Source organism: Euprymna scolopes, chromosome 26 (assembly GCF_053919585.1).
Source record: "Euprymna scolopes isolate OS-2025 chromosome 26, ASM5391958v1, whole genome shotgun sequence".
In the NCBI taxonomy this organism is placed as follows: Eukaryota; Metazoa; Mollusca; class Cephalopoda; order Sepiida; family Sepiolidae; genus Euprymna; species Euprymna scolopes.
Window position 1 is genome coordinate 106,093,968 of NC_136507.1, and position 15,997 is coordinate 106,109,964.

At 34.2% G+C, this 15,997-nt stretch overlaps 1 protein-coding gene across 3 annotated transcripts in view; it reads left to right on the forward strand.

Annotated features, from left to right (window-relative positions):
• LOC145248347 (centrosomal protein of 290 kDa-like) overlaps positions 1 to 15,997 on the forward strand; it is a 234,847-nt gene that overhangs the window by 66,545 nt on the left and 152,305 nt on the right. For all 3 annotated transcript variants that reach the window (XR_013863367.1, XM_080110263.1, XM_080110262.1), the window contains 4 exons: positions 1,281 to 1,473; positions 6,723 to 6,796; positions 9,350 to 9,479; positions 9,957 to 10,125. Coding sequence is in view for 2 of the 3 variants with exons in the window: in XM_080110263.1 (XP_079966389.1) it covers positions 1,281 to 1,473; positions 6,723 to 6,796; positions 9,350 to 9,479; positions 9,957 to 10,125 (566 nt within the window). In the remaining variant the exon portion in view is untranslated. The remainder of the gene's footprint in view (positions 1 to 1,280; positions 1,474 to 6,722; positions 6,797 to 9,349; positions 9,480 to 9,956; positions 10,126 to 15,997) is intronic.

The following is a 15,997-nucleotide window of genomic DNA, read 5'->3' on the forward strand; positions in this document are numbered from 1 at the left end:
TAAATCTTCACTGTTTCCTTTTCTATTATCATTATTGAATCATCTCTTTTGACCCCATTTAAAGGAAGACGCATTATCATTAATGCTGTTATTCTGACCTTCTGACCAACATCATAATCATGCACTTTTAGTTTTCAGAAAACAGATTTTGACATTGAGATATATTTTCTCCATTTTATTTCTCTTTTTTCAAAATGATTTCTTTTTAGGATTAAAAAATACAAATAATTTCCGTTATTTGCATTTTTTATTTGTATTTTTTTTGTGAATTTACAAGTGCAAAGTACTTGCTTTTTCTTCTTTAAATCCTTTCAATCCTCCTTTGAGGCCCTAGCCACCTTGTCACAAATGCCTGTATATTTTTTTTGTCTGTTACTTGTAACTGGCATTGTAAGTCACATGATCCAAAACGTAGGTAAAACTTAATAAAGAGAAAAAAAAATTATTATTAAGACAAAATAAAAAAATAATTATTATTAAGACAAAATAAAAAAATAATTATTATTAAGACAAAATAAAAAAAAATAATTATTATTAAGACAAAATAAAAAAATAATTATTATTAAGACAAAATAAAAAAATAATTATTATTAAGACAAAATAAAGAAAAATTATACGCAAGACCTTACATTATTATGTTTCATCAATAATGTTCGAAACTGCTACTGAAATTTCACTTCAAATCTCTTTTATGTCACACAATTAAATCAGTTAGATCCACTTTCCTCATACGGAGCAACAAGTGAACTTATGGACCATTGTTTTATGGGTCATTAGCCGATTAAAATGATTCTTAAGGGGTCATAAAAGGTCAAAACTAAAAAAAAATCATTATACATTTTGTACATTCATCTTAGTTTATTTTTAATCAGTTCATATGCGTCTCACGTTGGTATAGTGGTAACATCACCAGCTTTAAATGCTATGGTTTTGCTTTTGGTTTCGATTCTAGCTGATGGCATCCAAATACTTTTTTTTTTACTTTTGAAATTACGACTCTATAATAATATATACGAAATCTAGATAACTTCAAATATCATATTTAAGCGTATTTTACGACTGTTGCAACCACCCTCTCCCCGCTCGTAAAATAAATAAAACTGTGCACAGATGGTGATGCCACAAAATGATGACGTCATCAATTAAAAGAGACGGAATATTTTTATTTAGACGATACATCATCTTTTGCAGCACCGATTTAAATGAACATTTCGACGCCAACAGCATATTATTACCAATAATTTACATCATTGTTTTTTTTTTTTTGTTTTTTTTTTTAGGAAAAATGAAGAATTGTCTCAACTTATCAACAAATCTGAAAGCGACATGAATGATGTGACTGACGAGAATGAATGGCTTCGAGAACAGCTCGGCATGGATCCGAAAAGACCTTTAGACTTGAAAGATTTCCAATCCAAGATCAGTGTGAAAAGGGAAGAACAACGGGCCCTAAACATCGTCTTACAGAAAGAGGTAAGAAACGCCATCAAATATGCTTGTATTCATTTATTTCAGTAGTCATATGCGGGATGACCCTGCCACCCCCTCCCCCCATATCGCCCTCAAAATGGGCCTCATGCACAATCGTATAAGCCATTCAAGACATCCCCAGACACATATACAGCTGAACTGATCAATGGGATGAAGAGTTAGTTCGGAAAAGTCTGAAACACCGTGCATGGTAATGCGCTGCAGACTCTGTACTCATTACTTATTATAGTTGGATGTTTTTGTTTTACGGCATATCAACCCTTTTCAGGTTATTTAATACCGAATCCAAAGATCTTGAAGAACAGCTTTTCTTTTTTTATAGAATTTTTTTTTTCAAGTCGGTTTCTATTTAACTCATAGTTGGGACCCTAACAAGTACTACCGCTTCGGGTTAGAGTGGACCTGGGAGCAATGGCAATTAAAGGGTGGCTCCACACTCCCCCAAAACCCGCAAGCTGGGGCCTCACCATCGGATATAGTTTAAAGTCATATCCAGGACTTTGTCGCTTATTGTAAAGTTTTGTTACAGCATTCCACATTTTAGAGCTGTTTTAATATTGGCTGAGAGAGAACTTTGGAAGGTGTGTGCGATCAGTTTCAAGACTAATTCTTAGTTTTTTTTTTTTTTTTTTACACGGTGGTCACCACTTATCAAGGCCCGGAAGCCACTCAGGGATAAGGGTTATTGCAAGTACAGTACGTTAGTGTGGAGATTTGATGAAGTGTTTACTTAAGGGGGCGGTTCATTAGGAATTTGTTAACGTTGGACTTGAAGACATCCAAGTTATAGTCAGGTGGGAAGCAGGCAGACGGAACAGAGTTCCACAGGCATGCAGTTCTAAGAAAGAAGCTTTGTTCATGGAATCCATGTTTTGATTTAGGTACAGATAAAGAGTGGGGAAATTTTTTACAGTGGATTCAGCTAGACGGGTGTTTTTCATGAAAGATTGGCGAGGGGGGACCAGAGATTGGAGTTCAGACGAGCACCTGCCATGGAAATAACGCTAAAACAAGGATAGGCTCGCAATGTCTCTTCTGTGGGAGAGAGGTTGCAGGGTAGAGAAAAGGGCATCCCCCACTAAGCCACGAAGTCTATTTTGTACTCTGTCAAGGCAGGATAAGCTGTTTTTAGCAGCTCCTGCCCAGATATGGCAGCAGTATTCCATCCTTGGACATACTTGGCTTTTATATAGATAGAGAATTGCATCAGTAGTGAGATATCTTCTGGAGCGGTAGAAGGATCCCACCATCTTTCCAGCGACCTTGGCAACAGACTTGATGTACGTGTTCCATTTCAGATCAGGAGTAAAGGACAAACCCAGAAGCTTGTCAAAACACGGGGCTTCTCCCAGACGAGAGCCATCCATTTCAATTGATGCCAGATGGGGATCAGAGTGTTGATGATGTAAAGATAGGAGTTTGGTTTTGGATGCATTAAAGGTAACTAGCCACATCTTCCCCCACTGAACCACGCGCTCGAGATCAGAGGAGAGAAAATCAGAGAGAACTTTGTCATTTACAGCCTTTGATGTGTTGCCGTAGATGGTCGTGTCATCAGCATAGATGTCAACGAATGATTTAAGTATGTGTTTAGGGAGGTCATTGATGTAGATCAGGAAGAGAGTTGGGCCCAGGATTGACCCTTGAGGGACTCCAGTATTAATACTGCAGGCCTCTGATTTTTGTCCATCGACCACTACTCTTATGAGCCTATCGGAGAGAAATGATTTAATGATTGAGAAAACATTTCCAGTTATACCGTAGCTGGTATTTCACATTGAGCATTTCACAGCTCATATCTTAGCCCTTCCTTGATTTCTTTCTCTGGGACTACCTTAAAGGCAAGAGCTTTTTTTTTTTTTTTTTTTTTTTTTTTACAAAGGCAACACCACATTATCAAGGCCCAGAGGCCACTCAAGGATAAGGGTTAAAGAGTGTACAGTAGAAATTGGTCAATATAGTAATCATTAGTAATGAAAATTTGGTAAATTTAATAACTTATATGGAACGGCTCATCAAGAACTTATTTACTTTAGACTTGAACACAACCATATTGTAGTCAGCCGGAAAGCAGGAAAACGGAAGACAATTCCACAGGCGTGCAGTTCTAAGAAAGAAGCTTTGTTCATGGAATCTACGTTTAGGTTTAGGCACAGATAAAGAGTGGGGGAAATTATTGATAATGTTTACAGCTAGACGAGTGTTTCTTGTGAAAGTTTGGCGAGGGGGGACCATAGATTGAAGCTCAGTTGAACACTTTCCATGAAAATAACGATACATCAGAGACAAACTCGCAACATCTCTTCTGTGAGATAGAGGTTGCAAGGAGGAGAAAAGGACATCTCCTACGAGGCTACGAAGTCTATTTTGAACTCTATCAAGGCAGGACAAGTCCTTTCTAGCAGCTCTTGCCCAGATGTGGCAACAGTATTCCAGCTATGTATGGGGACACAGAATGATCACAAAACTAAAGGAAGTCATAGTCATAAGGAAGGAGGTTTGTAAGAATATCATAGAATATCATAGAATATCATAGAATATCATAGAATATCATAGAATATCATAGAATATCATAGACAAATATGTGCAGTGCCTCAAGAAATACAAACATATGAGAAGCAAATAAAAAGAGTCCAAATTCTCGTATGCTTTTAACATAATAAATCAGCCAGCACAAAATTTCGTTTAGTTCTTACAGAAAATTAGGAGATCAGGTTCATTCAAAGTCGGACCTGTTTTTGACGAATAACTCTGCATAGATTGAAAGTTTTGTCCGTCTTTTAAGGTTGAATGAAACAATAAAAAATATTAATATAGATCCCATTCATCTTCATGTATTCTTTCTGTCATTAAATTTTTTAATCCTGCATTCATAAGATTCCATGGATTTTAAATAAAACAAAAAGGAAACGTACCTATTTCCGATTTCTTCTCATGAAGTAAGTCTCAATCCACTGTAATAATGTGGTAAACTGAAAGATGGTAATCTGTTGGTGCAAATTTTGGAGAATATGGTGAATGATGCATAATTTTCTCGTTATGCTACCTTAAATCTTTGGAAAAAGACTCCTACTCCATTCAGATGACTATATTGAGTTGATGTCCACTGTTTTCAAGCCATAAGGCCTTACATTTTATAACAGGATTCAGTTCTGTGTTATGTCTCCGTGAAAACCTGTAAATGTCGGTCTTGGAACTGCCAGACCTCCAAACTTCACCTTACTGTTCAAAAATGTGCCTACCGCTCAAATAATAGACGAGCTGAAAAAAGTAGATCACTTCCACTATAAAATACAAATAACTTATTCATTTTAACTAATGATACAATTAACTTGTATTAGTATAAAATGGCACAAAAAAAGTTGATTTAGTGTAGATATAAACAGTTCCGATCCTAATCAAGATATTCTAAATCCCCTTTGATATTACATTTCTGAAGTTTGGAGATAGGGATTGATTATTCGTATTATTTTGGACTACTGTTCTCATCTTGAGTGTCATTTTCACAACATTTCGGTTGATATAACCTCCAATCTTCTTCAGATGTATCTTGTTGAACAACTCAGGAATCTGGACAGAATTTCAAATGAAACCCTTCATTTACTTCACGGAGATAGCATACTATTGTTCCATCAGCCATGACTGGATAGAGGTTCTAAGTAATTCGCAATTATATTTTTCGGCCGCCCACACTGAGGATTGAACCTTCAACGTTCAGGAGAATATCACTTTTACAATTGATTTTTTCCATGTACTCTAACACTGTACGTTGGGTTAGAAGTCTGAAGATTCCAAATAAAACTCCTTTGATCGTTAATTACATTTGCCTTTGTTTTATGATGCTCTTATGATCTTAACAACAGTTACTGAACTAGACTAGACTTTAGAATTCCCTCCCTGTTTCCCTGACTGTATTGATATACAGAAATTTAAGTGCGATGTGAACAGACATCTCACTGCTCAACTCTTTATATAGTATCGCTACAAATTTGATCTCAAATAGTAGCTCCATGTGTTCATGTGGCATTGTGCCTTGTTTTTTTTTTTTTTTTTGAATTACATTTTCACCCTAAACAAGGCACATTGCCACTTTGGTTTAGGGGGCTACTATCAGGGGCAGCAACTGCTGGGGCACTATGTTGGGATTTGGGCAGCAAGATGTCGGTTCATGTTACACTTGAACTTCTGCATGTCAGTACAGTTAGGGAAGCAGGGATCTGGAATGGAATTCCAGAGTCTAGCAGTTCTGGGGAAGAAACTACTGAAGTAGAAAGATCTTTTACATCTAGGGATCTCTACTGTGTGGGGGTGGGATTTAGCTGCCTGTCGGGTTTGCCGAGGGTGTCTACATCGTGGGGGCACAAGTGTCTGCAGTTCGTCAAAGCATTCACCATTAAAATACTTGTAGAACAGGCAGAGGGATGCAACGTTTCGTCGATGGGACAGAGGCTGAAGCTTAGATGCCAGTTCAGGGCCTATCAGATTGGCGACTCTCTTTTGAACCTTGTCTAGGAGCGAGAGACTAGCAGCAGATGCACCAACCCAAATATGACAACAATACTCCATACATGAGCGAATGGTAGCCTTATAGAGATACAGGGTACTTTCAGGTGTCAGTAGTTTTCTAGCACGGTAGAGAGAGCCTACCTTTTTCGCAGTGGCCCTGGCAATGTTTTCAATATAATTGTTTGGAGTGAAAAAGCAGTAAAAAAAACATGCGTTGAGGATATTGCCAAAGTTGCTGCAAAGAAGGTGGGTTCCCTCTACCGTACTAGAAAATTACTCACACTTAAGAGTATCCTGTACCTCCACAAAGCTACAATTCGTCCATGCATGGAGTATTGTTGCAACATCTGGGCTGGTCCATCTGCCACTAGCCTCTTGCTCTTGGACAGGGCCAAAAAAAGTGTCCAAAAAGTCTCAAATTAATAGATCCTGCACTATCGGCCAAACATCACTGTGCCTGTTTTGATGGAGGTAATTAAAAGAGGAACCAGCATCCATGAGTGAAGATGGTGCTATGAAATCGAATGTTATGGATTTAAACCCATCAGTCCATGTCAACATCCGCATCACCACTGACAGTTCCCATTTTTGTCAAGATTTATGTTTTTCTTAAGATTATGTTTTCCAGAACTTTCTACACATCACTCTTACGAATTACGGCAATTTCATTATTGTTATTTTAATTCTATTTTGAGATGAAAATTTCTTGTTTGTTGTCTTTTCAGGTGGAACGATTGGAGGAGGAAAGACTTATGTTGAAACAGAATCTGAGAAAACTCGCCCAACAAACGGGACAAAGGTGCGTCTCTAAAAGAGTATATATTTTGTTTTTATTTTTGCGTGTATTTTTTTATAGTCCTCAGTGCATTAGTAAAGTTTGGCATGTTCTTTGTTCATTTAGTACGAATGTACACATATCCAATGGAATGGGCAGAAATCTTAAAAAAACAACTTTCAGTTTGTAGTGGAATAGAGCCATAAATGGATGCTAACATTTAATGCTACTAAGATTAAACTTCTTTCTTTTAGCAATTACAAAAACACCTTCTCAACCATGGATTGAAATGACAAATACCATTTTACCTGAGATGTCATCAGCTTAATATTCACAGGTAACATGAGTTGGAACAAATATATTGAGGACATTGCGAAGTCTTCTGCAAAGAAGGTGGGCTCTCTCTACCAATCTAGAAAGTTACTCACGCCTAAGAGTATCTTATACCTCTACAAAGCAACCATTCATCATGTTCGGAGTATTTTTGTCACATCTGGGCTGGTGCATCTACTACTAGTCTTAGACAGGGTCCAAAAAGAGTCTTGAATTTAACAATTCCTGCACTATTGCTCAAGCTCCACTTTTTGTTCCATCACTGCAGTGTTGCATTCTTGTGTTTCTTTTATAAGCACTTTAATAGAATGTGCTCTGACGAACACAACAATTGTTTCCTCAACGTATATACACCCAACCAACCTGACAAACAATAAAATCATACCCCTTCACTGTTGAAGTTTCTAGATGCTAGAAAACCTTCTACTCTAACGGTTTCTTCCCTCAGACTGCTAGACTTTGGAATTATCTCCCTGTTTCCTGTTTCCTTGATTTACTGAGATGCAGAAGTTTAAATGTAATGTGAACAAACATCTTGCCACTCAACTCCCTACAATCTCTTATTAGACATAATCTCGAATAGTAACCCCTTATGTTCAAGTGGCAATACGCCTTGTTTGAGGTGAAAAAAAAATCAAAATCATGTAATGGATTTTTATCACAATTAGAATAAGGATTCCAGACATAAAGTTTAGTATATTATTATATTGATTTGAATGTTTGTAAGAGGCCATAAAATGATGCAATATTGCTCCATTTGTGGAATTAATTTGACCAGGACAAATATTCTTATAGTATATATAAAACTCTATTAATGTACTAAGTACTATTTAAATAAATACTGTAAAAAAAAACACCCCTGAAATATTGAAACAGGTTATTGTAAATTTATATATAATTCTGTATATCAGTAAGTAAACTGTAGTCGAGGGTAACCCAAAGGCTCCCTTTTTATTAGTTACTACATTAAGATGTAGGGGAAAGTGCCATTCTTTTCCATGAATTACTCCACTTATCTTCCATCCTCATCGTATAATGCTGAGCGTTTAGCAATGATGCATCGAGTTTCATTTTTGAGTCTTTCATATGAGCAAGTATTGACTCCCCCCTCCTCTCGTGTTATTAGACAAATAACAATTATGGAAAAGAGTTCAAGTTATGACTAAAATTTTAATATTTTAAGCTATCCCCCCCATAAATAATAGCATAAAAAACAACTTTGCAAATTCAGGTAATTTAGACCTGAATTCTAAAACTAAACCAAATGAAGACAGTGGATTTTGTACATATAATGGACTCAATATCTTTTCTGGTAGAACTTCATAATTCAATTGATTCTATAAATATATGACATTATTGAAGAATATCATAAAATACTTCTGAAGAATGGATTACAGAAGTTCAGATCAACATGATCCGTTAGGAAAGTGGACTCAGGTGAAAAAAAATACTTTGTTTTCAATCCTTTTTTTTTTTACTTATAATTATAAACTACTGTTTACCGGCTTTTTTCAACCATATTTAATCAATAGGGAAGCAGGAGAAATTTGCTTTTTTTAAAAAAAGAATGTTTATTCTCCTTTCCAGTAGCTAACTGGTGGAGGTCCTTTCATAAAAATCTCCCAGTAAACAGGGCCTGGAATAAAATGATACAAAAAGAAAACTAGGAAAAATAAAATAAAGGCTTTCTCCCAGTATTTGACTCATTCACTGCATTATTTTGAAAACAAAATTTAATAAAGATTTATTACTAAATAATCAAGCACTCTGTTGAATTTTTCTACCTAATAAAACCAAGAATCATATATGTGTGTGTGTGTGTGTGTGTCACATTCAATGAGAGAACGACATAAGCGCTAGCAGTTGAAATTTTGAGATTTTTGTCGCAAAATGCATAAAATATCAAGGAGAATCTAATTACAAAAAAAAAAAATCATTGTTGACTTCAAAATATTTATGTGAAAATAAGTGTTTGAATATTTTATATATGTCTGTTGAAATGTGGATACTAAAGACGATGAATTTTCTTAAAATTCTCTACCTAATTATCTTTTATTTTTTCAAAGTTTTTCGGTATTGTTTCTAGCACTCATACTATTAGTGGTATTATTATTACTACTACTACTACTACTACTTTTATATGGAAGTAAAGATTCACCTTCCAGGAAATTCACGTCTGCATTGCATTGTTTTCTATGAATTTCTGTATAACAACTGTAAGCTTTTTGCTTCTTGTCACTATAGAGCTGTGGCCTTGGGTCTCTCCGCCGATGACATGGTCTCAATCCAAAATTATACAAAAAATCTGAAAGCATCAAAGCTCAACAAAACAGCGTCCCAAGATGCTCCAGAAATGGAAGTTCTGAAAGTTACGGTAAGGAAATTCTATGAAAACAAATATTTGATGCTTTTTCAGAATTCCCCCTGTATGAAAAAACAAAAATAAAAAAAAATATCTACGATGTGCGTACCTGTCATGAAAAGAAAATATCGTACACCAAAAATCACTTAAATTGATCATCAAGTGTAACCCAACCTGGGACCCTTCAATGTAAACAAAAGAGGCCTGGTCACGGGACCATAAATGCAACCCAACTTGACCTTAAATGTACTACTTGGGTACTAACTCTAAGTCCCGGTGGCTACACCTTTAACTTTGTCTAGTGGCGGACCCTTCAAGGGTGACCGGACTCTCACTGGTTACTGGAAAATAAAATTGTAAATCAGCCCATCTCGAGCTGTTTAATTTGATGCTATATGCTTCGTTTATCTTTTGTAGAAAATTTTTTTTACACATTTCTATGCATTTTTAACGGTTTGTATCTAATTCATACTTTTTGTTGAAATGCAGAATGTCGAACTCAACAAAGATTTAAAGAATAATCTTCATCAAATTGAAAAACTTTCCAAAGAAAAAAATGAACTACAATTTCGTTTTGAAGAATTAAAACAAGAAAACCAAAGTTTTCAAAAAGCTTTGAAAGAGATTCTTGATGATTTGAAAAAACGAAATTCTTCAGGTAAGATTTTAAAATTCTGATCCATTAAAGAATGTTTTAACTTGTGATACTATCGTGCCATTTTCATTGCAAGTCACATTTTTTTATTTGGAGCAGCAGTTGACCATTGTTTTGAATCCATATTGTATTTAGATCTTCAAGAGCTTGTGGCCTATCCGAACATATAATAACAAATCACATTAGGCAGTAGTCATTAATTTTCTTCAGAGAATTAATTATCTTGAACTCAGCTGAAAATGGAAAACTTGATAAAAAATGAATAAAGCATCTTTTATAGTATTTATTTTGTTGTTGCATTTCGAAAACCAACTAAACTCAAATCACCGGCACTGGGAAGCACATCTAATTTATCTATTGATTTCTTTACAAATGCTGTATTTTCTATAATGATGACAAAAAAAGAAAGGGTTCAACAAAAAGAAAGAGAACAAAATCGCCCATAGTGGTTTACACACTAGCCCTACACCTTAGCCGGTCACTAGTAACTGCCATTACTAGCTGTCAGTAATTTGATTGGCACTAAATGACAAGTTCTGAGTAGCAGCTTTATTAATATCCAACTTGAGGCCCTTTAAATTATATACTTTTTTTTTTTTTTTTTACATGGAGTTCACCACTTATCAAGGCCCAATGGCCACTCGGGGATAAGGTTTATTGTGTGTACAGTAATCAAAGGGATAGTGTAGCAATAGTATTGGAGAATTGGTAAGGTGTCATTACTTAAGGGGGGGGCGGTTCATCAGGAATTTGTTTGTGTTGGACTTGAAAACATCCAGGTTGAAGTCGGGAGGGAAACAGGCAAGCGGAACAGAGTTCCACAGGCGTGCAGTTCTAAGAAAGAAGCTTTGTTCATGGAATCTACGTTTTGATTTTTTGAGTGGGGAAAATTATTGACAGTGGTTTCAGCTAGTCTGGTGTTTTTTGAAAAAGATTGGCAAAGGGGGGGCCAGAGAATGGAGCTCAGACGAGCACTTGCCATGAAAATAACGATAGAACAACGACAGGCTTGCTACGTCTCTTCTGTGGGAGAGAGGTTGCAGGGTAGAGAAAAGGGCATCCCCCACCAAGCCACAAAGTTTATTTTGTACTCTGTCAAGGCAGGATAGGCTGTTTTTAGCAGCTCCCACCCAGATGTGGCAGTAGTACTCCATCTTTGGATGTACTTGGCTCTTATATATGGATATGGAGGAGTTAAAAGGATACAACAAATTGCCATGAAGCTTATATAAAATATCAATAAAATAAGAAAACGACAATATAAAAATATATACTAATGTATATAGATTTATTATTTATTCAATAAGGATGATATATCAATTACAGGTGTAGAGTAAGTGTGGACTCTTTATACCATGGTATTTCGAAGCCTAATGCTTCTCATCAGAAGAGGAGAGAAGATGCTAGGTAACATAATAGGGATGGGATGTCTAACGATAGTTACATTAGGAGCGAAATAATTGTGCAGTGAGAGATAAAGTATTGAGACTGTTTGGGGAGAGAATGGGAGAACTAAAGTGACTACTGTTATATGGTAGGAATATAACTTTGATTATATAATGGAGGTAAGTGTTTACCCCGTATGCCATGGTGGGTTTAATATATGTATACATATGCGCATCTAAACTCTCGGGAAGAATATAGGATAAGTGATTGAAAATGGATGTTTAATTAATCATATGTAATAATGGGTTATAACTATGGAAGGATTTACTTGAAGTAGGGAATTTATGCTAAGGCTTCAAAATAACATGGTATAAAAGGTTTCACTTATCCTACACCTCTAATTGATGTCTCATTCTTATAAGAACAACGAAACATACTTACATATTTGGTACCCTCAAAAATATATAACATATAGAGTATTAATAAAATAAGAAAAAAAAAGTATAAAAATATATACTGATACATATAGATTTATTATTTATTCAATAAGGATACATCAATTAGCGGTGTAGGTAAGTACAACTCTTCATACCATGGTATTTCAGAACCTAATGCCTAGGGAACACAATAAGGATGCGACGGCTAGTGATAGTTACATTAGGAGTAAAATAAATATGCAGTGAGAGATAAAGTATTGAGACTGTTTGGCGAGAAAATGGAAGAACTAAAGTGACTACTGTTATATGGTAGGAATATAGCTTTGATTATATAATGGAGGTAGGTGTTTACCCCGTATGCCATGGTGGGCTTAATATATGTATGCATATGCGCATATAATCTCTCGTTAAGAATATAGGATAAGTGATTGAAAATGGATGTTTAATTAATCATATGTATTAATGGGTTATAACTATTGAAGGGATTTACTTGAAGTAGGGGATGCTTTGTCCTTAAATATTAGTAGGGGTATCGGAATTATAATTTAGTATTAAGATGAATTAGAAATTATTAGAAATAATTAATATAATAACAGAATAAAGTGAGAGCATAAATTATAAAGGTTAAAAAAAATAAAAAAATGTAATTGAATAAGATAGAAAATAAAAAAATGGTCAAGAATACAAAGAAATATGAGATAAAAAAGTATAAAATAATATAAAATTATAAAATAATATAAAATTATAAAATAATATAAAATTATAAAATAATATAAAATTATAAAATAATATAAAATTATAAAATAATAAAAAATTATAAAATAATATAAAATTATAAAATAATATAAAATTATAAAATAATATAAAATTATAAAATAATAAAAAATTATAAAATAATATAAAATTATAAAATAATATAAAATTATAAAATAATATAAAATTATAAAATAATATAAAATTATAAAATAATATAAAATTATAAAATAATATAAAATTATAAAATAATATAAAATTATAAAATAATAAAAAATTATAAAATAATATAAAATTATAAAATAATATAAAATTATAAAATAATAAAAAAGTATAAAATAATATAAAATTATAAAATAATATAAAATTATAAAATAATAATAAAGGTATAAGAAGTACAACAGTTTTTCAGCATTTATTGATTTCCTCGTTATTCTGCCATTTTTTTTTTTTCGACAAGGAAATCACTGTTTCCTTTGTTGTAGAATATAAAAGCACCATCGCACGTGATGTTTGATTGCTAAGACAAATAACACCTTACCTTAGAGCTCATTTTTCAAACTCCTCAGCTTAAAATTTATAGGCAACATGAATTGAAACAAATACATAGAAGACATTGGCAAGGCTGCTACAAAGAAGGTGAGCCCCTTTTATTGTGCTCAAAAAATACTTCCACTTGAAAGTAACCTATATCTCTGCAAAGACAGCATTTAACCATGCATAGAGTGTTGTTGCCACATCTGGTCTGTTGCATATACCACAAGTCTCTCACTCTAAAACAGCATCCAAAAAAGAGTCTCAAATCTGATAGGTTCCATACTATCAACCAAGCTCCAACCTCTGTCCCATCGCCACAATGTTTCATCTCTATGTTTTACAAATACTTTAATGGAATGTACTCTCATGAACACGTAACACTTGCGCCTCCTCAACATATTTCCAACTAACCCAACAAGCAACCCCCCCATCCACCCACCCACCCACCTTCGCTGTTGAGGTTCCTAGATGTCGGAAAATCTTCTATGCTAATAGTTTCTTCCCTAGGATTGTTAGACTTTGAAATTCATTTCTTGTTTCCTGCTTCCCTGACTGTACCAACTTGCAGAAGTTGAAATTTTGAACCCTTAGCAGCTATTTTTACTGGCTAAAAACCAAATCGAATTTGTTCAATGGGTCCAAATCTCCTACATATAAAGTTTCAAGTTTGTAAATCAAAAATTGAAAAAAAAAATAGTTTGATAAAGTCCGTTCCTTACACAGACAAACAAGATCATTTTTATATATATATAAAATAACGGTCCACAAAAAATACAATCATTTAACTCGCCTTGCACTGATCTGCGGCCTTGCATCTTGGAGGAAATACAGTTTGAAAAAAAATGGAGACAGACACACAGACATAGTGAGTTTTATATATTAGATTACAAAGTTTCAATGTTTTAACTATTGAAATTAATCTCATGTGAACAATCAAATTTGCATTTCTGCATGTTTTTGAAAGGTGCTTGGATTTATTTTGATTTTTTTCCAACATTTTAGGCTGATTTCATTGAATAATTGTTTCCATTATGATTAATTTTCATTTACCATAAAATGTGATAAATTTGTAAGAATTTTTCAATTGTTCAAAACCTGCATTTTTAATAATATATTGTTATTTTTAATTATATATTGTTATTTTTAATTATATATTGTTATTTTTAAGTATATATTGTCAAAATTGGCTACTGAACCAGTAACTCATAAGGTTTCCATGCTTTTTGGACCCTGTTCAGAGAAGTTGACTAAAAAATTTTTTTCCATAATTTAAAATACCAATAGGGCAGCCAGAGATAGGCAGCCAGGTAGGCAGGCATTTGCCTTGTCATAAATAATTTGCCTGATAACGGGTGAATTATTTACTGCTTGTGAATTGATTGTGTCTGCCATTTCACAATAACGCCTCAAAGTTTACCTTCGTATATATAGGGAAATTTTGCATGGTTGGATTCATTTCGTTTCGTTCAAAATATTTACTAATTTATTTTCATTTTTTGTACAAATACAAAGCGAAACTTTTTGAATTGTTTCCTTCATTTTGCTTTGTATATCAATAAGTATTTAATTGCAACCAGAATTTGGCAAAAAGTATCAAGGCTTAACAACAAAAAACTATTAAACATGAAAAGTTATAATTAGGGCAACCCAAAAATTGCATTTTTTAATCAGGTTGAGTAATTTGATAAATTAATTATGTAAAAAATTTCATAAATCAATTAAAATATTTAAATTTCACGTTATACGTGAACATTCAATGAGCATTAATAGCCATTTTTAGGTTGACCTAATTATAATAAAAAATGTACGAAATGTAACAAAACTTTACTAAAACGAACGAAACATCAATTTTGTAAAATTTTTGCTGGAAAAGTTTGATTCCCTCCTCTTTGGTCATTCCTGACTATGTCCCTGATAACACACAAGATGACAACTTTGTAATTTCCAACACACTATGAGTTATTATAATTCAATGATTAATTAAATAAATTTGCTATGATTGTTTATGTTCCTATTTACTTGCTTCCCACGAGGACAGAGTTAGACAAGGCCGGTTTTTAATGTGGAGAAAATCCAGCTTCCCAAAAAGTGCTACTCTGAATGGGAACAAAAATAAAAATTGTCTCAGTCATGAAGGATTTCTCCTCCACCGACCAAGGACAGAAAAGGTTAAGTGTAGCATCAGAACAGATATTACACTGTGATCTTTGCTCGTTAGATATAAAGAAAAAATAAGTTTTAGATACTTAATATTATAAAGGATCATATGTTTCCAAAAAAGCCAAGTACGTTCAAGGATGGAATACTGTTGCCATATCTGGGCAGGAGCTGCTAAAAACAGCATATCCTGCCTTGACAGAGTACAAAATAGACTTCGTGGCTTAGTGGGGGATGCCCTTTTCTCTACCCTGCAACCTCTCCCCCACAGAAGAGACGTTGCGAGCCTATCCTTGTTTTATCGTTATTTCCATGGCAAGTGCTTGTCTGAACTCCAATCTCTGGTCCCCCCTCGCCAATCTTTCACGAAAAACATCCGTTTAGCTGAATCCACCGTAAAAAATTTCCCCCACTCTATATCTGTGCCTAAATCAAAACGCGGATTCCATGAACAAAGCTTCTTTCTTAGAACTGCACGCCTGTGGAACTCTGTTCCGTCTGCCTGCTTCCCACCGGACTACAATTTGGATGTGTTCGAGTCCAACGTTAACAAATTCCTAATGAACCGCCCCCTTAAGTAAACACTTCATCAAATCTCCGCACTA